This window comes from Lepisosteus oculatus, chromosome 19 (assembly GCF_040954835.1).
Source record: "Lepisosteus oculatus isolate fLepOcu1 chromosome 19, fLepOcu1.hap2, whole genome shotgun sequence".
Lineage (NCBI taxonomy): Eukaryota > Metazoa > Chordata > Actinopteri > Semionotiformes > Lepisosteidae > Lepisosteus > Lepisosteus oculatus.
The window spans coordinates 12,802,001-12,824,634 of NC_090714.1; the positions used below are offsets into that span (position 1 = coordinate 12,802,001).

The window sequence follows — 22,634 nt, forward strand, 5'->3', positions numbered from 1 at the left end:
TTTCCAGCTCATAGGTATCAAATTTAATTCACACCTGTAGTTTAAAGTTCTGGTTTTCACGAAGGACATAAGAGAACTACACCCTCTATTGGTCAATGGAACTAATACTTCTTGAGTGATTTTTTTCTTTCACAAATTATTCAAAAAGTTAATTGTGTGATTTGGTTTAAAAAGTGTATTTGTAACTCTTAAAGTACTTTGCTTTAAGATTTAAGAGAGGAAAAATACAGAGGACAATGTAACATTTTATTTAGTAACTTTAAAGACAGTTAGTTCCATTTACCACATCAATGCACATTACATATTAGGTTCACATCTAAACTGTACAATTTAAATACAAAACACACAAAAATGTCAATTTTTTATTTTTAAATACCAAACAGTATATTTCTGAGATGAGGGTATCTGCCATGCTGTAAAAAAATTCATAGTATATTACATAGATCATAGTTCTGTTATGAGGAAACACGGGGAGGGAGCAAAAGGCTTGTTTTAAATTGGACAAGGATATTTGGTGCCGTGTTTCAGAATTCAACATCATTCATCTGGAAACATAAGGTGTATGTTATAGCTGAGAAAACAAATTGCCAACACTGGTGATGTTTCTAAAGCAAAACAGGGACTTAAGATGTGCCTGTTGTGCATTTGAGATTTTTTTTGTAATTGACAGGTTTTATCAATATAATCACTGAAATTCCATGAACAGCATATCCTCAGCCATGACGTCTGCTTCAGTGTTCAGTCTATGGTCCTGCTGCTCAATCTGCCACAGTTGTTAATGTGCTTGTAAGCTTTCCTGAAGAAGGGCGCGGCTGTAATGAAATCTAAGCTCTTATACCGATTATTGAACCCATCCACCAATTTTGTACACAGTTCGTCCAATTCTGGGTAGCAGAGCCTATCCCAGCAAGCAACAGGCACTGGGCAGGATACACCCTGGATGGGACACCAGTCCATCACAGGCCACACACTCATCCACCACAACCAATTTACCTACCAGTATCTCTTTGGACTGTGGGAGTAACCACTGATTCAATACTGAAATACTGATGCACCTACTGGTGCTCTGATGCATGATGAATACATTTCAGCCCAAATTCTTCTCCGTTATGCAAAGATTGTTGTTGTTGTTGTTGTTCAGAGGAAGCTTCATCAGAGAAGCTTGATAAAGGAGGGAAAATTCAGATGTTGCAGGGTGTGGCATTAGCACACCACAGCTGCTAGGGCTGATTAAGGACCCTTAAGACACCAACTACCTCCCCGTGGGAACTGGGCCGAGAGCGTAAGGTCGCATTTTTCCTTCGTTTTTCTTTTCGCCTGTCCCGCCCTGTACCTCCACCGGGACAAACCGGGTTGAGTTCTCTCGCGCTCCCTTTTTTCCCCAGGCCGGACCCCGTTAGATAGCGTTAATTTGTGGGGTTTTTTTTTTTTCGGTTTTCGCTAACCTCACACCGGTGCCTCCGCCTCTTCAGAAGGGGCGTCGACCTTTACCGGCGCTCGCCGCGGCTCCGCCCCCTGCCGCACTGTTACACGGTCTCCATTGGAGACTCTTTCCTCAATGAAACTTTAGAGCTGTCGTCTACTACTGTGCTTCAAATCCACAGCCTCTCACAAAATGTCTCACACCCCTAAGTTAATAATGGAAATAAAATCTCCCCCAGGTCCTGTTTAATTCTAACCTTTTGTCAAGAGAAAATATATAAAACATAACAGCTCCTGGGGGGATTTTATATTCAGTGCAGAACTGTGAAGTTGGGAGTGGAACAAGAGTTAAGGGACTTAAAATCGCCTGAAAAAGAAAAGAAACACGAGAACATGGCTAATATTTTGCAAACTCATACTCAATGGGACGGGGTTCAAGTACAACCTGTAGTATTCATGAAGCAGAGGTAGACTTGCACATTTCAAGTTAGTAAGTCATTTTCTGAAGCGCACCTTTTGCAGGGAAGTTTATGAGCTGCCCCTGTTGGGTCATAGGGTATTTGCAACTATAAACAAAGATGGGAAAATCATGTTATGTTACAGGAAGAAAGAATACTACATACATGCGTGTGTAAGTTGATCGCTTGATGTACTGTGCTACCATAAGTGACTTGCGTTAAACAGAACAGAAAACCCTTCTATACTGCAGACTATTTGTCAGGAAATGGCTCTGTATCTGCAGAAACAATACCAGAAAACCAACGAAAACACAGCACAGCCATTTTGCACTTTCCACTGGTAATCATATCCTTTGACCTGATAAAGCTGCTGTGCTTTCTCTGGTTTTTAAGTTCTCTCAAGTATCATTAAAGATACTATTGCAGGGTGTTCCCCTGTTCTGTACAGTCACAATCCAGAACTGTTATAAGATTATAGGATTTAAAGACTTCCGTTGAGCCAAAGTAAGAGCATATTGCTATGCTACTACATTGTATGGTAAGTATTTGATCTGAAAACAAAGACACGTATTCAAATACTGGAATTACTTGTCCCAGGGATCAAAATCAGGCATTGAAGAGGTAATTGATTAGCTAAGGTTCATTCGTAATTGCGGATGGTATTAGTGCTTTATTTTTCCCCAATTAACAAGCTAGAACAATTGGTCGTTGCCTTATTTAGAGGAGAAATATTCACTCGTTTGTCAAACGAAAATCGCAGAGAGACGATGTCAAACGGGAAACGGAGACCCGTTTTTCTTTTCATGAGAGCCGGGTCAGCTCACAGGACACAAAAACCAAAGGTCTCGGAGCCGAGGAAGGGAGGGGACCGGCGCGCGCTGGGATGCCTACTTCTGAAAGGGCCGTGCACGCGCGGCAGCCTTCAGTCAAGGCTCAGGGTCTCCGTGCCCAGCGGGGCCTGGTTCAGTCGCAGGATCCATCTTTCCAGCCATCTCGCCATCGTTCATCCACCTTCCCACAGTCAAACTCAGGCTTGCCCAAGCGGACGTTGATTTCGTTATGCAGGTGGCACATCCACTGAGACAGGTTGTGCCGGCTGCTCGTGTCCGGCTGATTAGATTTCAGTCTGCAATAGGAGGGAAGAATGACAGAGTAAGAATCGCCCGTGTTTGTCAAAATATAGCCTTGACTTAACAGTGCGAGGTGCTGCACACTTCTTAATCTCCCATCCTTGCTGCGAGTCTGATGAAATGTGTCATTCTTACAGTGCAACAACTTTTAACGTAATACCACTGATCGTTTACATGAAGTAACACAGAGTCGATATTTTAAGTGACAAAAACAATACACGCCATCTTTCAAATCCTCTCTACAAACAGACGGCATCCGTTCCCCCGGATGTCAGCTCTCTGCCAGGCGGAGGAGGCCAATCCCGAACCTGGATCTCAAGTCCTCGGCGCACTCCTCGCAGGGGAAGAACTTGGAGAAGAGATTGACGAACTGCTTCATCTCCTGCTGCTGGCTGCCGCTGGGCGTGTCGGGGTAGTAGGCTGCCATGGTGTGAAGAAAGGACCAGGTGCTCCTGCCCAGCTCCTCCCGATCAAGGGGGCACTCCACGGGACGCTCCCTCTCCTCCTCCCCCCGGCTCTCCTGAAGAAAGACGACCGCGTCATTTACACCCCCTGCCCCATCTCCTCCTCCTCCTCCTCCATTCCCTGGAGGTGTGATCAGTATGGACTTCTTCAGTCTGAGAGTGTCAATATACCCTTCACCCCGCCAAGCCCATTACTGCGGATTCAGTATATGTGATAAACAGGGCGGATTGGTGGCTCTGTGGCTCAGGATCTGCGCCTGTGGCTGGAAGGTTGCCGGTTCGTATCCCGCGGCCAGCAGGGGAATCCTACTCTGATGAGTAACCCTTAACCCCAGCTGCTCCAGGGGTGCTGTATAAATGGCTGACCCTGCGCTCTGACCCCCAGCTTCTCTCCGTGTCTGTGTCTCATGGAGAGCAAGCTGGGGGTATGTGGAAAAACAAATTCCTAATGTGAGAAATTGTATATGGCCAATAAAGTAATCTTATCTTAAACAGTTCTTTTCCACGTTAACATTTTGTCTCCCCATCATACTCTGTACAACAGCTCCACCTAGTGGGTGGGTTCCAACAGCCCCATATATCATCTCAAAACATCCACTTTATCAACACAGGGCCGCAGGGGAGCCAGACCCTATTCTGAGCTGAAGTGGCAGACTCAAAGGTCTGTTCCCATTGTATACCACCTGCTCCTCAGAAGAATCGGCAGAATTTGTGTTAAGAACTGGACTGTGAGGACGAAAAATGCTTAAAATCATCTGGAGCTAGACTATTTTGTACCTTCCACGTGAGCAAGAAAACCCTAAACCTCGGAGTTTCCAACTCTACATGTTGGAGGGAGACAGTGCAATTTAAAGGACAGTTATGTGCTCACGCAGAACACATCTGGTTAGGAGGTAAGGGGCTTTAGTACATCCAGTATTCACTAACCCATTTAGAGACAGCAGATATTCCAGTGTGTAAACTTAATCCTGATGAAATAAAGGTATGTAATAATATTTCAGCGTTTCAGACATAACTGCTTAAGCGTCTTAACCAAAGCTATGCACCTGGGAGAAAGATTCCCTCCTGACGTTCCTGACCTGCAACACGTAAAAACTTCCGAGACCTAGAAGTAAAGGGCAAGCAGACGGCAGAAAAAAAAGAAAGTCGTGAAACTTCAACATTTTCACGCGTCCCTGACAATGGGATTCAGTCTCCGTAGTGTAGAAAAATCTCGGCGACAACTCCATGTCCAAACCTGAAAACTGATCGTGCTATTTTTATCGTAGGAAGTCCGCAATTCTGCAAAGACGCGAGAAAAGAAAATGTATTTTGCACAGAGTAAACTGTAAAGCTGATCAGTTTATCCCACAATGATACTAACACTGCAGTTAAGTAAGCAGATTTAAATAATACGATCCACGTGTAATATTAACTGACTTAAACGTGATCCGAATACATTCTAAATCCAATGTCTTGACTCGGACAAGTGTAGCACTGAATTGAACCTCGTTTGCATCACCTGAAGCGTTGACTGTTTCCTCTGCTCTTTGATCCACGATTTAAAATCCATGCAAGCCCTGCAAGGTTTCTTTTTATGTTCATCCGTCTTTTCCGACGCTTTTTCAGAGGGGACAGCTGGAATCGCGAACGGGAAACCGGCAAGCCCGGCTACTGAAGAAGGGTCAGGCGCTCTCGTACCGCCGGTCGCAGCCATGTTCAAGGCGCAAAGGCTTCTGGGATGCATTCTATATTTGACATATGACAGACATGTCTCTTATATAACGCATTATCTCTGGTCTGTACATATGCATATAAAACAAAGACATTTCAACAAATACATTAATTTTATTTTATTTTAACCCTCCATCTTTTTATGTACATAAAATAGAATGTAACAACGTATAATTATTTGGTCATCTGAGTAAATAAAAAAAATACTAACGCGAGCATGTTCTCTATTATTTCTCCAATATAGCTATATTTTCAAAAGATAATATATTGTGCTTTTAAAGGGGGTTCTATCACACGTTACCTGCCCTGAGCTGAAAGACTTTCAACTCAAAATACTCTGGAACTAAATTCTCTTTCGAGCGGGTTTGGTTGCACTCCGAACTATTTTACGGTGGCTCCCTTTTCCGGAGGGAGTAATTGTCTTGTGCATGCACTTTGTGTAGGGAAGTGTAGAAGTAATATTATTGTCTCCTTATTGACAGTCTTTCATTTATTTTCAAAATATATATTAAAAACCGTGTTTAATTATTCAGGCCGCTTTATGGCTTGCAAAATGTTGCAAATGCTAAACGCTCTTTTGTGAAATTCGAGCCTGGTTTTGCGGACAGGACACGTTGTGCGTGACAGAGCTACATGTCTTTTTAATTTCCAAGTATTCTATAAAAGGACACCTCGGAGTTAAAAATGGGAATCCTCGAGAAAATATCAGACATCGAAAAAGAAATTGCACGGACCCAGAAAAACAAAGGTACGTTCGGTGATTTATGTTAGCCTTTAAGGCAGGGGTAGCCACAAAAACGTGAGAAAAGATACAGACGAATACAGGCTATTCAGCACATCCAGGCCATTTAGTAGTTATTCGTGAATTGTTCCAGTCATTTCTCCCAGCTGTTTCCTGGAAGAATCCAAGTTATCCGTTTCAACAAGATGGCTGGGTAGCTTGTTCCATACTCCCACGACCCTTTGGGTAGATCAGTGCCTTGTGTTCTCAGTTTTAAATGCACATCTACGTAGTGTCCCCTGTTCTGGTAAGAACATAATAATTGTTGTACATTATGATAAGTCTTGCAGGATTGGTCCTTAAAAAAACCAGAGCGCTGAAGAACATTGATAATTAAGGATGATCTACAGCACAGCAAAGACTTGTAATGGGATGGAAGTAACAAGTTAATAACCCCTGCTTTAGTGTTGCTTTTACAGTTTTAATGGGGGGGTTGGGATGACACAGAGAAATCAACCAAAATATTATAGTAGAGAGTAATTGTGCAGCAACATCAAATGAGTTTTCTGCAGCACCAGTTTCAAAACATGTTAGTTACATTTTTTAGGATATAAGGTATAGATTTCCTTGACACTACATTGTTGTTTTTTTGGGTTTGCAGCAACTGAGTACCATCTGGGTTTGCTGAAGGCTAAATTGGCAAAGTACAGAGCCCAGCTGTTAGAACCTTCCAAGTCAGCTGGCGCCAAAGGCGAAGGCTTCGATGTGATGAAATCGGGCGATGCCAGGGTGGCACTGATTGGTTTCCCATCCGTGGGTAAGGTAAGGCACCTACTTTCTGCCAAAGTCCTAGTTTTTACTCTGCCTATGTGAAGGAAAGGTTTATAATGTGTGTCGGAATTGGCGTACAAAGGTATATTACGCCATAGGTTGTTTGAGGAACTTCCTAAACTTCTGATTGAGGCGATGTGATGTTTCTGTTTCGTAGTCCACCTTCCTCAGCCTTATGACATCAACAGCGAGTGAGGCCGCCTCCTATGAGTTCACGACCTTGACCTGTATCCCTGGAGTTATTGAGGTATGGTTGTCTTGCTTTCCTTCTTTGAAAAGGGTGCACATGATTTCACAAAGGAGCCTTAAATTTGTTTGGCATCCAGGTCAATGCAATGGCAATATGAATCCACCAATATTTTTAGAGGTATTCTCTTTGTTTGTTTTTTTAGTTTGTTTTGTAAAAGGAAAAACATCAAAAGGTTTTTTTTTTGCACGACACTGGTTAACAGGTGATGTGGATTTTTTCTTGCAGTATAAAGGTGCCAACATCCAGCTGTTGGATTTACCTGGGATCATTGAAGGGGCAGCACAAGGTAATTTAATTGGAAGTGATAGCTTTGTGATCCCTTACAATTTAGGAAGGTTTTAATTAATAAGACATCTCATTTGCAATGTGATGACCCTGGTGTGTTTTCAGTGCTGGGCTAGCTTCTCAGTGAGCAGCCATTTTGCTGGGCTGTAGGTGTAACTGGTGCTAGCATGGCCTTTATCAGTGTGTGGGTGCTGGTCTTTGCAGGGAAGGGTAGAGGAAGACAAGTTATTGCTGTTGCCCGAACTGCAGATGTTGTCATAATGATGCTGGATGCCACAAAAGGGGATGTTCAGAGGTTAGTGATCTGCTTTTTAAATAAATTAAATTATTTATGCGTCATATGAAAAACCTCCAGTTTAGTTAAAAGCGAGTATGCTGTGTCCCTGAAAAACAGTTTATTTAAAATGTCTTCCTATGTTTAAATGCAGTCCTTGAATGTAATCTTTTATTTATTTTTTTTACAGGGGGCTTCTGGAAAAGGAGTTGGAATCTGTTGGAATTAGGCTCAACATGTCGAAGCCTAATATATATTTCAAGGTATTATCTGGGGTTAACTTATGTACAGATCAGCAATAAAGCAAATGTTAGTGTAAATGAGAAATAGCCACAACATGCTTAAAATGTATAACATGTTTGATTATAAGTTTAAAGTGAAGCCTTATATCTGAATTTTCTTGGAGCGATATTGATTTGTAATATTTTTTTTTCAGCCCAAGAAGGGTGGAGGCATCTCCTACAACTCCACAGTCCCCCTTACCCACTGCTCTGAAAAACTAGTGCAGCTTATTCTTCATGAATACAGTATCCTTTAATGTCAACCTAAAAAATCCGCTTGTTTTCGGGTTGTGATAGCGTGCTTTAATGTGTCTTACCCTAGCGGTGTGCTTTTTGCTCCAGAACAACAGGAACTAAGATACAGGGTGATTTACATGTCTTCTCTTTCAAGAGATTATTTATAGAAACATTACACTGTTCATTAAACCTTTGCTTATCAATTTTTTATTAATGGTGGCTGTTAGTTTATGGTCTCTTTTTAAAAGATGTTTTTTTTATTATAGAACCAGAACAGATACAATAAAACTGTGTAGTCATTTCATACAGGAGCATCAATAAGGTTTAAAATTGTTTTAGTGACATTTCAGAATGAGTATTATGACTTCCCAATGTTTGTGTTGTTTCCTCTCCTTTGGGAAAAAAAACATTTACATTGCTTAAAAGCAATTTAGATGACCTAATATGGTGCAATATGACAAACTGCCGTGTATAACACTGAGAAATAACTTGTGTGTTTCATTGAAATAATCAGAAGATATTAAGACACCAATATACAGATATGAAATATGTTTATGCATGTTATAAACATTTTCTTTAAAAAACATCCTCACAGAAATCTTTAATGCAGAGGTTTTGTTTAGAGAAGACTGTACTTCAGATGAGTTCATCGATGTAATTGTGGGAAACAGAGTATATATGCCATGCTTATACGTAAGTATAAAACGGTGCTGAGTGTTTTTTTTTTTATCTAAAGGGTGCAAACTGACAACAAAAAATAAATTGACTCTCATTTTTGGACTTTAGAGAAATTTCTTGTCAAAAAGTGTAGACCTTTGTTTTTGCAGGTGTACAATAAAATTGACCAAATCTCGATGGAAGAGGTAGACCGTTTGGCCAAACGACCCAATAGCGTGGTCATTAGGTAAATATCCTGTGGCCGTTTTTCTTGTTTCAGAAAAGAACAGTGGCATTGTTGCACTTTTTCATGTTTGCTGATAAGACCATGTTTTTTTTCAGCTGTGGGATGAAGCTTAATCTAGATTACCTTCTTGAGACACTTTGGGAGTACCTGGCCCTCATCTGCATCTACACTAAGAAAAGAGGAGGTATCCTTAGCTCACTAAAACATCTGTTCAGTAGACACAGAAGTTAACAGTGAATGTCCTAACTATTTTGTCCACTGCAATAACTAATTTTGATTCTCTGACTGTGGTGGTTTTAGAAGGCATCAGTGTTTACAGGCAATTATATAGGCTTCCCTTTCTCTACTAAAAATGTACTTTTTATATAATACATTTATTCTGCCATGTTGGAGACTAAGAAGAAGATAAAATAGCCCGTTGCTCGTTTAGATAACGAAACAGCATAGTTTTGTTGTATGAAATGTCGTTAGTGACCTATTCTTCATCAGAGATCGGGTTACTTAATGAATTGTCTTGGGTGGAGCGTCTTGAGGTTTCCCGTTTTAAATAAAGCGTGGGCTCTTCTGTTTGCCATGCTTGGAGAGTTTTTGTTTCGGCTGCTTCGTCCATTAAAACACCAGCAAATAAATTCCTAGATTTTCTTGTGTCCTCTTTCACAGTATGTGTGAAGTTTATATCCTTGTGAATTTTTACAATGCAGATTTAATGACATGCATACCTATGTCACTATACGTATCTCTAATCAAAAGAAAACCCTGTGTGTGAATATAGCTAGTGCTGGTGACGATGTAATCGCTGTTGAACCTTTTTTGGCGTGGGTGCAGTCCGATATTAACCTTTCTCATGATTAAAAACCCAATCCATTCTTGTGTTGTTTCTAGAGAGACCAGATTTCTCAGATGCAATTATCATGAGGAGAGGAGCTAGTGTCGAACATGTGGTAAGCAGATATTTCACGTCTTTTTCCTTCTGCCTTGAGGTGTTTAAAATAAAATGAACCAGTTTTGTTTTTCCTTCAAGGAAAGCACAGAACCAAGGAATAGTGTTTTCTGTTCTCACTGTCTAAACTGAAAAACAACCACTGTTTGCCAGAGAAAACAAGCTGCGTTTCACGTCACACTTCAGCCACTGTGCATTTTCCCAAATGAGTCTCTTGGGTATAGTTTACAGCCCTTATAGCTCAGTTTTCGGTGCCACAGTTTACCAGCTGATATATAATCTGGTTGTGCGTTTATTTTAACCTGTTGTCGAGCAAGCTATCCAGGGAATATTCATTTCAACTTAATGGAGATGTTTGTGGTGTATATTTACAACTACATTGTTTATGTTTATAATTGTGGTTAATAATAAAACAATCTGTTTCCAGAGGACGATGGCTAATTATTGTTAAAGTGGGATGTAGCTGATAATTGCCTCTTAATGGATGGTATGCCACTGTGAAATAAACCTGGAAAAAGCAAAACCCTGAGCACAAAGTAGTATTTTGTGCCGTCTCCCGGGTAGAATGAAGAATAATAGTCCTTTCAGTAGTGATCTGGCAAAATCATTGTGCGCCGACATAGTCTGTAGGTGGCCAGCGCTGTGGATTTCAAGCTGGTGTCCAGTACAGTTTAAATTCAGGGTTTCATATGAGCTCATGTGACTGGACTTATTGAAGAACTGAAATTGTTCTTGGGGTTAAGTAGTTCAATGAGTATATGTGCTTGCCTGAGTGCCCGTTGAGCTCTGTGATCGTGGGTTCAAGCCCGAGTCTTATCACTGCTTGTCTTGAGACAGAGATTCCCCAAACGGTAGCACACAATTGGCTGAACAACCCCAAGGGTGGGCTGCGATTAGTTGGCCAGGGTTGTCTCAGCTCTTAGCAGCACAGAGACCCCTGCAGCCTGCTGAGTTCTTGAGGGCTTGCGGCACTGTAGGGGAGTGGTGCATCTATCCTCATTGCAGAGCTGAGCCCTCGGTACCGGGCTGTGCTGCCTGTGACGTGTCATGAATTGTCAGACGCTGAATTTAAAAGAAAATTATAATTGTGGATTATTTTGTTGCAGACACCCGATTTTTGTTGTAGCCTATTGCGTGTTTTTAACCTATTGGCTTAAAGCTATAAACCTGGCTACAACACACAGGGGAGAGGGGGGACACGTAGGCAGACTCCCCTGACTCTGCCCACCTGCAGTCCCTCTCCCTTTTTACCACTTCGCACACAGCACCGCCCCAGAACAGCAGGAGGCTGAGCTCTGTCAAGGTCAAAGGTGTGTGTGTCAGAGGAGCATTTCTGGCCTCTCCTGTGGGACATTGTGGAGATCGCAATTGAGAGCCGAGATAGACGGCTTTTTCAGAAGGAGTTGTTTTAACAGAACTTATTAGAGATTCTAATTTTCTAAAAAAGATTTAAAACAATATGCATAACTTGAAGAGTACAGTTTAATTCCTTTTCTTATCTTTCAGTGCCATCGGATTCATAGAACACTAGCTAGCCAGTTCAAGTACGCACTGGTGTGGGTAAGTACGTCAGCTTTGTAGGCACATTGATTCACGCATGCTTTTTGGATAAGAAGTGGAGTAGCTGTTCGTCTTGATAATGTGAATGTTTTTTCTTCATGTCTTTAGGGAACAAGCACAAAGTACAGCCCTCAGAGAGTTGGGCTCACACATGTCATGGAACATGAAGATGTCATCCAGATTGTAAAGAAATAAAATATAACAGCCTGTGTTTTGAGCAATAACCATGTGGCCAGATGCAGCATAAAGAATCCTTGAAACAATTATCCTTGGGACACTTCAGTGTCAGGAAATAAAGATGTGCATCTATTTACAGCATTTATAGAAAACCTACCTAGCAGGTTCTTATTTTGTGTAACAGTTAAAGATCATATACAATCATGCTCTCTGCAGAACAGGTCCTCCTTAGATCTTCAGTCAGGTGGTTCCAGTAATGTTATCTATGCTTATGCATCAAATGCAAATAAAACTCAAAAAGAATGTCACCATGAAAAATGTTCACATCTTTTTAACTGCAGTTACTGAATTTTGCAGCTGTTTTTACTGGATGTAATGTCTGATAATTGACCTGGCAAGACATCTGGAACATGGAAGAATAAAAGATCAAATTTCTGCTTTGCTCAGTTTATGAAGTTCTGCTCACGTTAACCCGCCTCTGTACATGGGAGCTGGTGGAGATTCCTAAATTCACACTGGGGGTAGGTCAGCAAGTCTAGAGCATGAGCTCTCCTTCTGTCAGGTGGGAGATTCAGGTGTCAACATGAACAAATACTGACACAGCTGGCAACCAGACTAGAGGTGGCCAATGGGAATCCAGACCAGCTTCCTCAGGCCCCTTATTTTACCCCTTTGTCAGGTCAGGAGAGGGTGTGGTAAAGGCAGCAAAGGACAATGGGGATCTTCTGCTTGCATTTTCCAGTCATTTGCGGTTCCGATCTTAAGAGGCAGCTCAACTTTCCTGAGGAAATAGTCAGCATTAGACTTAGGCCAGACACTGTCCTTTGGTCTAGAGGCACAAAGCCCTCATTGAATTGACAGTGCCCTGGGGGAAGAGGATCACACCCCGGTATTCGTTTATTGGAAATGCTCCTCTGCCATGGATTAACACTAACGGGATATCTCTCAATAGTGTACTGTGAGTTTGTGGCTTTTCTGAGAGGGGATGTGTGAACACTTTGGAGGAAGATGTCCATGGCCCTCTTCCCATCCCCAGACTTTTCCAAATGATAGAAGCAGGAAGAGCAGTTAAATAGCAATGGGTTGTGCCTAAGAAAAGGCGAGGCCAGCAGGAAACAAAGATGGGGCCCTATTTTGGGGGGAAGAAGGGATTTACAGAAATCGAGGGATGAAAATGAAAACTCGGAGGTGATGAAGTTGTTTGAGTACATGAGGAAAAACCAAAACCGTAAGTGGAAACCAATAAAATGTTATTTCGCATTCTACTGGCAATTCAAAAAAAGTCACCCTGCTAGTTTAGTTAAGTGCCTATTTACCAAACAGGAGGCTGTTCAATAGAAAAGAGACAGTTTTAAGAAATCGTCAGCCAGTACAGGGCAGCAAAAATATTGGAAGCTAAATTCTATGTCTGAAAAGTAATGCCTCAATCTACTTTGTGAATTGAAATTGCAACACTCCCATCAATTAATTAAATATATAGGACTTAACAAATCATGATTTTATAGTGGAGCTGCAGCACTGACTTTCTCTTTTGCGATACATCAACTGAGAACACCATTCCAATCATAGCAGGCATTGACAGCTGTTCTGATGCAGGAAGAGAAATAATATTGTGTGGTAAAGTGATTTAAGATTTTAATTTACAAGCCTTTATAGGTTAAAAGGAATATATTTTCCATACTCAAATCATTATCTTTCCTGTGATTATTGTACATCACTCATTTACAATGGTTCCCCAACGCTTTTTACTGTACAGTCTGTGTATAAAGCGTATAACACTACACAATTATGAGTTCTAAAGCTCCTGAATACCTGTCGCACACTGCTTCCACTAGTTCAAGGCCAGCAGTCTGATATTCACAGACAACGTTTATCACCTGCACTCTTTGCACTTGACTACAGTACCTTTCTTATCAAATGGTATATTAAATAATAGCATCTCTAATAATAATAAAAAGAGCGACATGAAACTCCATTGACTTTACTGAACATATAATGTAGTGACACCTAATGGTAAAAGGAACTAAAGGGAGACTCTGCCCAGACACCAGTTTAGATATAAAACATTTAGATGAAATTAATCGTTCATGCATTTTTTTAAAGAAAGCTGTCTTTAGAATCATTTGAGACATTTTGACATTCATAACTTATTATTGCAACTATATAGATGCTACTAAAATCTAGTTTTGACATGGGCTATTTCGATATCGGAGATTTATTTGGATATTAAGAAAAACTCGTAGCATTAATGAATTATTTGGAAATTATATTAAACCGAAGTACAGTAAAAGGAGACGATTCCGATAGTAGACCACCAGTCGGCAGTGGTGATACACGAGTCTACAGAAACAGAAAGGTTGTTTTGCAGCGCAAGAGTGACGGTTTGGTGCGATATCAAACACCCGGATCATGTGACTGGGGTCTAAACTCTCTTGTGGCTGAATGAGAGGATCTAGAGCCAATCAGATCACTGGTATTGAGGTCAGCAATGTCACGATTGGTTAGTAGAGAGTTACTTCTGATTGACAGTAAATGTCCCCAATTAAACGCGAGACTTGCTCCAGTTTGCCCAATAAACTCCGACATTCGGGAGGAAGGCGGGAATTTTGAGACTGTTGTTCCTCCTCCGCACTTTAAAAAACAGGAAGGATTTATTTTTTTTAGCAAGAAGAAATATTTAATCGTCTTCGCCTTTAACTGGTAAAAATCTAAGGCGGGCTTTTCTGCTGTAGCTGCTAAGTGTTGTTAGTCTGAACACATGACTTCACGGCGCTACGGCACACTAGTTGCTGTGGACATTTTATTTCTGTTTCAGATACGTTATACCAAGATGATGGTGATGATAGTGATATTGTTAGAAAACTCATAGCTGATTCAGTGAATCCTTCGTCTTCTAACTGTTTCTGGAGAAACAAGATTGAAGCTGAAAAGCTTTCCAAAGGCTGAGCATCTAAGCTGTGAAGATCATGAGGACCAGCTGGACAGTCTGTGACTCCGCCCACTTCACAACCATGAGGAAGGAGGTAGGCAGGACAAGAGCTCATCTTTAACGGAAGCTTTGAGAATTAAGTGCATAGTTTACTTTATTTTTTCCATGTTGTGTATTATGTTTTGTCTTTTACCTCCCTGCAAAGCAAATGTCCCATCTAGGACAATAGAGGAAATAAGTGGTGTCCAGTCTTGGTCCCAGTAGCGTGAGTGTCTCTGCAGGGGTGTCCAGTTCTGGTCCTGGAGACCCAGTCGGTGTGTGTGGGCGCAGCAGGGGTGTCCAGCCTTTGTCCCAGTAGGGTGAGTGTCTCTGCAGGGGTGTCCAGTTCTGGTCCTGGTCCACTCGGTGTGTCTGCAGCAGGGGTGTCCAGTCTTGGTCCCAGTAGGGTGAGTGTCTCTGCAGGGGTGTCCAGTTCTGGTCCTGGTCCAGTCGGTGTGTCTGCAGCAGGGGTGTCCAGCCTTGGTCCTGGAGGGGTCAGTGTGTCTGTAGATGAGGTCTCTTTAAATCAGCAGCACCTGAAGAGCTGGGTAAAGGTGTTTGATTTAACTGGATCAAACAGTAACCTGGTTTAGCTCCAGTCTTTCTCTCTCTGTTGCTCTATACTGTTTATATGACAGATCTAGAAGACAGAAAGAGATAACATGTTGACCAGTGTGTTGAAAATGTAGTCATTACATTATTAATACTTATTTTTGCAAGTCCAGGAATAGATAAAGAGAGAATACAGATGCTGGTTTAATCTTTATTAAAAAAGCTATTGCCCTTGCATCATCATTTAAACATTATTTTTTCCTGACAACTCTGTTAATATTTCTAGATAGACATAATGGTCTGAATATCTGTTAAATACATATTGCTTTATATATATATACCTGTACAGATACTCTGTCTCAAGCGTATCACTGTATTTTATGTTTGTATTGTCTCCAACTGTTCATTCTTATAATTGCTAATGTGATGTGGAATATTGTTGTAAGTTGTTGTTTTGGGAAGATGATCTCTGTTGTAGTAAACTGTGTTGTCCTCTTTGATCCCTCTGATTTGCTCCTACACTGCTGTGGGTATTTTCTCAGGGACGGCTTCTGGAGAATCTGTACCCAGCCTCAGGAATGGACAGTGTCATCAGCTGACTGCTCCTTCATTCCTTTCTGATTATTTATTAAACTAATGTACCATTTTTCTACATAATAAAGCACTATTAATCAGACTCATAGACACTTGTGTTTCAACCCATGTTTGTGCAATATTTATTTATCAGTTTGTGAACACCTCTCCCATGCACTTTACTACTTTATTTGGACTTTATTTCCTGTGGCTGTGGAGGAATCTATTTTTCATATTGATGAGATTTCTCCATTGATCAAATCCAAGAGACTCAGGGGAACTTCTGCCTTTTGAGGAGTGAGGTTATCATGGGGAACAGTGGAAAAGCCTGATTGTCCACATTTATAATTCAAGTTAATTCCAGTCTACCAGCAAACTTAGAGCTACTCAGTACAGACAGATGGAGTCATACCAACTCATAACAGCTTTCGCAGTGAAGCCGAGTCCTGAGCACTATGCAGGACTGACGCCCCCACTGAACAGTGTGCAGCATCACAGCAGCTACAGCTCACAGTAGGATTCAGTGCAGCTACAAGTATTTGTAATATTCAGTTACATCATATATGAAATTGAAAAGTTTTTTAATTCACTACATGGGTGCCGCAGCTCTGTAGTGGCTCCTGCTCCCAGTCAGCAGAGCTGTCTCTCCTTTATCTGCCAGGAGGAAGGAATTCGTTTTAATGCTTTCATTGACAGCGCTTAATCCGTTTCCTGGGAGCACTGTGGTTCATCTTGAAAGGCACTGGCCTGTGGTCGGTAAGATCCACATTCAAATCCACCTGTCCCCATAGACTACAGCCCATTTTATAAAAAACCGAAAAAGTAGATGAGAAACGCTTAGGAATTCTAAAAGAGGAGGAGGGATACATTTCAAATGTTTTGGCAAATGTTTTTTGTTTGAACAAATAAGTATCTCCAGGGAGTCACTCTGGATTCGGCTGGAAGTATAGCTCAATCAGCTGAACCCCTGACTCTTCTCCTTCTCTACCCCTGTGAGCCGGGTTCGAGTCCCGCATGTCTCTGCAGTTATTTTTCCCTCTCGGGCTCAGCGTGTCCTCTCGTGCTCGGGGCTTACACCTACCTCTTCAAGGCGCTGATTGGATACTGAATCCCGCCCCTTAAACCCAGCCACACCCCCTAGTTACCATGGTAACTAGACGCGTTCTCTCAGCAGCGTGGTGCGTCATCTTTCACGTACCGAGGAGTGCGTGTCCTCAGGCCCGCAGAGGTGGGGGACAGAGGCTGTAGGCGAGGCCGCAGTCCCCTGGCTCCCAACTCCCCTGACCGGGACAACGCCAGCGCCCGGAGGCTGTAGCGCTGCGAGCCCCGTGGTGGGACCCGATTCACGGTTCTCTACACCCCAGTACCCCCCACACCCCAACCCTGTCAAAATAATCAATCCAATTAACACATTCACAGCAGTTTATTACAGCATAAGAAACAATTACAATATACAGCGGTATTATTGCACGGATATCCAGAGTCTCATCTCCGTCCCCGGTGTCTTGATTAGCTTCCTTCGTCGTCCTTTTCGCGCTCAGCAGGACTCAGGTTATAAATACGGGGCGGTTCTGTGCAGGCCGGCGTCCCGGCGGAGGATGGGATGGCGGTGGTGGGGAGGTCCGGCTGATACCTCGCTGCTCTCCTGGTACAGGTGCTTTGCTCGGTTGTTGGAAAAAAAAATGCATTTGTTCTTACAGGTTTTGCGAAAGCCAGTCACGATTTCTACTACGATGAATTGGTTTTTAAGCAAAATTTAACTCTCATTATACACTTCACAGCAGGACAAGAGCAAGGTAAGCGGTTTCTCCCTCTTCTCCTACCGGGGGTTTCAGTCTTCACACCGGGTCTCACACGGCTGGGTGCAGTTTCCTGCGGTCTGTTACCAGTAAGTCACGAGTTCGCCCCCAGTTGAAGCTACACAGAGCGGTCGGTGCGACTTCCAGCAAACCGGTTCAGGAGAAGGAAAACCCAGCCGGACCTGCAACTTCACCGTGAGAAAATACAAGTCAAACAAAGCCACAGGGCCCGGTACCGATTTGAAAATCTGCCATCCCAGTAAAAGTGGTTTTCAGTCCTGAGCTGACCGGGGCTCTAGGATGAAGAGACTCGGACTCACCTGTGAATCCGCCGCGGAGCTCCGGTCACTCACTACACGGATCTGCGATCAGGTCTGCAGGCGGTGAAGGACCCGACTGCCGCCGGTTAAAACCCAGAGACTCACCAAGATACAGCAGAAGCCTGGAATACAAAAAAGCATATCGTGCAGGTAAACTACAGAAAGGAGAACTAGCACTGTAAAAACAGTTGTAAGCACAGTTTTAATACCACGTTCCACTTCGCAGAGTCCAAGCCACAAAACGTAGCCCGCCCAGTAGCTCCGACATCTTTACGTTTAAACCCCATTTTACTACGTCTTCCACCCGGTTCGAGAAAAACCGACAGGCTTAGCCCAGAATCCCGCAGCTCCAGTTAAACGGTAAATTTGAGAAACTTTCGTTGCTTCCAAACTCGCTATTTAAAGGCTTTGAAGCGACCTGGTCCCAGAACGGCTATAAATGAGCGAATTGAAGTCTAATTGCAGGCCGACCGCACCTGCCTTCTCAATCACAGCCAGCCAATAGGGGCAGCGGATCCCGGAGCTGCTCGTGTCTGCAGTTAAACAGCGGCGTTTTCAAACAGCCAGTCTGCACAAATCCCACTGCATTGAGATTCCAAACATCTAACAGGGACTATTAAGTTCAAAGTAAAATCTTATTTAAAAATAATAATAATAATAATAATTGCTTACACTTATATAGCGCTTTACAGGTAATGGGGACTCCCCTCCACCACCACTAATGGTTTTAGTCGGAGGTACCTAGTTTTCAGCTTTTCCAGTCCACTCCACTGCAGTAATCTGACACAACCAGATCCTTATTTGCCGCTGATCCTACTACAGTTATTAATTTAACAGCGCTGGGTGTCGCTACACTGTAATGCCAGTATCAGGGTCCCACCTTCACACTGCAATGCCCTGAGACTTTACTCTGCCAGCTCCGTGAAGTTGTCCCCCCTATCAGCAGCAAAAATGATAAACAGCTTTCGTCAGTGCTGAGTTTGTGCAGCTGAAAATCGTTTTGGTGCAGTTTTCGTTTCCTGGACGTAACGCCTTATGTCTTCGGGGCGTGACATCACTCTGCCCCCCCTACAGCGGCTCAGGAGAACCGAGCCGGTCTGATTCGTTTGTGCCGTTGAAAGTAGCTTCCCAGCTGCTCTTGTTCCCGAGATATAACATTGGCAAACAATTGCGTGTTCTTGAAGTCTTTAGAAAGTTTGTAATACTCCGTAGCTGTGTTAATATACATTTTCTTTAATCTGAAGAACTAATCAGTTTCTCACTGTGTCTGTTTTTATATTTGTTGATGGAAGAAGGATTGGTTTTCCAATGATTTCGGATTGTATTTCTAAACTCTCAACAGTGCTGATGATCACAGGCCTTTCCCCACAGTCCCTGAGCTGGGAGGATCATGAGGACCACCTGGACACTCAACACAGCCTGCTGCTGCTGCTTACATCGTTAAGAGGGAGTTATTAGGCAGGGTTTTCTCTTTCAGGGGATTAAAAAATAGTACATTCCTAATTTGTGGAACAAATGTTGATATAAAAAAGACTGGATTGTTAGGAAAACAATACAATGATCACTATATCACCTGATACACATTCTCTGTTTTCAGTAACATACTGTAGCTCTGCACTTGGAGTAACAAATGTTGAACCTTGAATCTCTTTATATCTCTTGAACTAATTTCAAAGAATCAGTTCATAGTTCAGTGTTTCATGGTTCATTTTATGGAAAAAAAGGAACATAAACTGGTTTAGTAAGCAAATTAAGGTTTTCTTTATGAAATGCGTCTTTTTCTGAGTAAAATTCCACTTTCTTGTTGCGTCTATGGGTAGAATACGGATCTCTTGGAGAATTGAATAGAGATTAATGTTTATTTAAATTGACATGTTTGTCCTAAAGTAGTGAACAGTATATATTGTTTTGAGGAAGAGCTTTTGAGTTGGATTGTTTAATGTACATTCAAAGTTAATCTCGTGAATGTTAAATACTGTTATAATTTTCAGTCAAGTGTTTGAAGACTGCCTGCGTGCTTCTTCCTTGCAGAATATACATCTCTTAATCTTTAAATGTTGAATGCTTCAGTTTCTGGGCCTGTCCTCAAAATGCCTGCTTCAATGTAGAATGGTGGGCACAGATGTAGTATTACAAGACAGATTGTGGAGGTGGGTGTTACAGCACACCATAAGCTCATTATTAACCACAAAATGCTCTTTCAAGGGACAGTCTGCTTTGCTTATACAGTGCTGTGCTCATTTTTCCACAAGGGGAGTTCAGCCACAGGAAATCACACTAACCTCCTCTGACTTGGTTGCATTCTCTCAAATTCTTATGAATTGCAAAGTGCTTTGTATAGAAATATTCAATGGGAGAATTGTCCTTCTCAAGTTTACAGTTTCTCAGGAGTCAAGCTGCAATCACGACTGGAGCTGCTCTTCCAGAACCTTGTTATTGCCAGCACCAGTTTGGCTACAAGTGATATTTACTAGGAGGTTGCTGTGATATTAAGATTATACTACATCAAGTTTATTGTACAAGTTCATTGTGCTACTACGCAGTTGCTAGTTCGCAGACAGCTTCCCTTTGTAGACGTACAGGCAACAGCTGAAATTATATAGTCACATTGTAGCAGCTATCAGAGGGAGAAGAAGCACCCTAAATTAATGTTTAACAGGCACCCTGGAAAGTCTACAGGGGCAAAGGAAGCACGTTTAGGCTCATTAAAGAAACAGAAGGATTATCATGCGTGGAGTCTCGCTCGTTGTAGAAATGACCCCAATGTAGGTATCCAAATCCAACGGAAATCCACACAGCTTTTAAGAAACAATCCAAGGACACTCGTTTATTGGGGGGGAACAATTGAACAAGAAGCGGTATAATCGGAACCCGACCAGCTGTTATTATCCAATGTTGATCATCGCTCGGGCGGCCCGCAGTCTGGAGCCCCGGGAGAGGAAACGTCCTGTCAGGACAGCCGGCCGGAGAGACGGTGGGTCCCGGAACCGCGAGGTGAGTCTGGCTGCTCTCCGGGATCACCTACTGCTGAAACAGGGGAGAAAAACCCTTTTGCATTTGTATACTTACAATCAGAAGTTTTGGCCTCTAGCCTTTGCCTGTACAAAGGCAGCACCTCTTTTTGAAGGCAAAAACGAGCGGTTGGTTTGAAGGAAGGTGTTGAGCCTGAAAGCAAGAGGCTCGATAAGCAGAGTGCAGACAAGGTGGATTCTCTCCCCTTCGAGCTGCCCGCTCATCTCCCCAGTTTCACGCTACACGGGGGCTCTGCGCTTCGGCGTTCAGACGCTTGTAGAGGACAGGAAGACTAGGCACCTAGAGAGGAGAAATTGGATTAAATAAGAGACCTGCCGATACACGACTAACAAACCTGACCAGGTGTTCAAAATATAAGTAGCAATGTTAAACCGTAACAAAAACGATACGTTGCTTTTCGCCCCGTTTAGAGGTAAGAAACTGATTGCTTAAGTTATAATTCAACGTTTTTTTTTTAAAGCTCGAAGACACTTTCTAAAATCCCGTCTAAGATCTAGTGGCCACGACAAAGTCCTTTTCTTAATTACTCTGAAGCTCAAATGCTTCATTTCCTTTAGTTTTTAAACTGTTCCTCTCCTAATGTGAAGAAACCTAATGTGAAGAAACCTTGTCCAGAGTTCTGCTACTCAAATTAACCGAAAACATCCCGGAATTATTTTTCCTCCAGCTGTAAAACCGCAATTTAAAAGACAAAGAGATAATACAGCAGCCAGAACCGTTTTTAAAGGAGGCCAGCTGAGGGCTGATTCGAGATTGATCAAACCTGGCTTCTGATTTTTAATTACCTAGAAATGTGTAAAACACGGACTGGATCCTGGAGTTGGCCGTCTCCGCTTTGACAACACAGTCTTTCAGACCCAATTAATTTGGAGATTAATCCCGATCCATACTTTCAACTGGGCCGCTGATGAGTTAACCTTATTGAAACTTTGATTGAACATTTACGATTTGTTTTCAGTGCAAACGAATATGCTTTATGCATCTCCAGGGATTCGGGTCATAAATAGTAAAAGGTGATAAATTAACGTCAACCCTGCTCCAGGTTTCAGAGTTCCAGTCTTTGAAGTTTAGATTAAGCAGTAAGAATTATACTGTTAGTGTTTGATACTCAATCTCACCTGTGATTATTGTACATCACTCATTTACAATGGTTCCCCAACGCTTTTTACTGTACGGTCTGTGTATAAAGCGTATAACACTATACACAATTTTGATGACTTTAAGCATTAGCATCTCTCTCTAAGAGAGGACAATTATGAGTTCTAAAGCTCCTGAATACCTGTCGCACACTGCTTCCACTAGTTCAAGGCCAGCAGTCTGATATTCACAGACAACATGCTTATCACCTGCACTCTTTGCACTTGACTACAGTACCTTCTTTATCAAATGGTATATTAAATAATAACATCTCTAATAATAATGAAAAGAGCGACATGAAACTCCATTGACTTTACTGAACATATAATGTAGTGACACCTAATGGTAAAAGGAACTAAAGGGAGACTCTGCCCAGACACCAGTTTAGATATAAACCATTTAGATGAAATTAATCGTTCATGCATTTTTTTAAAGAAAGCTGTCTTTAGAATCATTTGAGACATTTTGACATTCCTAACTTATTATTATTAAGTTATTATTAAGCTCCTGAATACCTGTCGCACACTGCTTCCACTAGTTCAAGGCCAGCAGTCTGAATTCACAGACATTTTTACCACCTGCATTCTTTGCACTTGACTTCAGTA

General features: G+C 42.1%; 2 protein-coding genes and 3 long non-coding RNA genes across 5 annotated transcripts in view; 2 read left to right on the forward strand and 3 right to left on the reverse strand.

Annotated features, from left to right (window-relative positions):
• LOC138224273 (uncharacterized) overlaps nt 1-3,966 on the forward strand; it is a 5,570-nt gene extending 1,604 nt beyond the window's left edge. Inside the window, exon 3 of the long non-coding RNA XR_011182692.1 lies at nt 3,260-3,966. This is a non-coding gene — a long non-coding RNA (uncharacterized lncRNA). The remainder of the gene's footprint in view (nt 1-3,259) is intronic.
• Nucleotides 2,528-5,201, reverse strand: gfer (growth factor, augmenter of liver regeneration (ERV1 homolog, S. cerevisiae)). The gene is made up of 3 exons (XM_006637276.3): nt 4,976-5,201; nt 3,319-3,530; nt 2,528-3,006 (listed from the first exon to the last, which is right to left on the reverse strand). Exons 1-3 carry the CDS (start codon nt 5,198-5,200, stop codon nt 2,844-2,846), a joined length of 600 nt encoding a protein of 199 aa, XP_006637339.2. The 5' UTR covers nt 5,201; the 3' UTR covers nt 2,528-2,843.
• A 368-nt stretch (nt 5,202-5,569) lies between these two features.
• Nucleotides 5,570-12,082, forward strand: drg2 (developmentally regulated GTP binding protein 2). The gene is made up of 13 exons (XM_006637153.3): nt 5,570-5,935; nt 6,570-6,730; nt 6,897-6,986; nt 7,215-7,275; nt 7,479-7,569; nt 7,739-7,811; nt 7,985-8,075; nt 8,662-8,759; nt 8,894-8,970; nt 9,066-9,154; nt 9,853-9,911; nt 11,417-11,470; nt 11,579-12,082. Exons 1-13 carry the CDS (start codon nt 5,872-5,874, stop codon nt 11,663-11,665), a joined length of 1,095 nt encoding a protein of 364 aa, XP_006637216.1. The 5' UTR covers nt 5,570-5,871; the 3' UTR covers nt 11,666-12,082.
• Nucleotides 12,083-17,569: 5,487 nt separating this feature from the next.
• LOC107079016 (uncharacterized) lies at nt 17,570-18,275 on the reverse strand. Its single transcript, XR_001479989.2, has 3 exons — nt 18,069-18,275; nt 17,860-17,981; nt 17,570-17,727 (listed from the first exon to the last, which is right to left on the reverse strand). It is a non-coding gene; the product is annotated as an uncharacterized lncRNA (long non-coding RNA).
• Nucleotides 18,276-20,768: 2,493 nt separating this feature from the next.
• LOC138224331 (uncharacterized) lies at nt 20,769-21,576 on the reverse strand. The gene is made up of 3 exons (XR_011182791.1): nt 21,499-21,576; nt 20,975-21,171; nt 20,769-20,883 (listed from the first exon to the last, which is right to left on the reverse strand). It is a non-coding gene; the product is annotated as an uncharacterized lncRNA (long non-coding RNA).
• Between the last annotated feature and the right edge of the window lie 1,058 nt (nt 21,577-22,634).

Coding starts and splice junctions, on each gene's coding strand:
- drg2 (XM_006637153.3), top strand. CDS start 5,872: ATGGGAATCCTCGAGAAAATATCAGACATCGAAAAAGAAATTGCACGG. Junction 6,987..7,214: donor GTATCCCTGGAGTTATTGAG/GTATGGTTGTCT, acceptor TTTTTCTTGCAG/TATAAAGGTGCCAACATCCA. Junction 7,812..7,984: donor AGCCTAATATATATTTCAAG/GTATTATCTGGG, acceptor TTTTTTTTTCAG/CCCAAGAAGGGTGGAGGCAT.
- gfer (XM_006637276.3), bottom strand. CDS start 5,200: ATGCATCCCAGAAGCCTTTGCGCCTTGAACATGGCTGCGACCGGCGGT. Junction 3,531..4,975: donor GGAAACAGTCAACGCTTCAG/GTGATGCAAACG, acceptor GTCTTTCTTCAG/GAGAGCCGGGGGGAGGAGGA. Junction 3,007..3,318: donor GCCGAGGACTTGAGATCCAG/GTTCGGGATTGG, acceptor CTCCTATTGCAG/ACTGAAATCTAATCAGCCGG.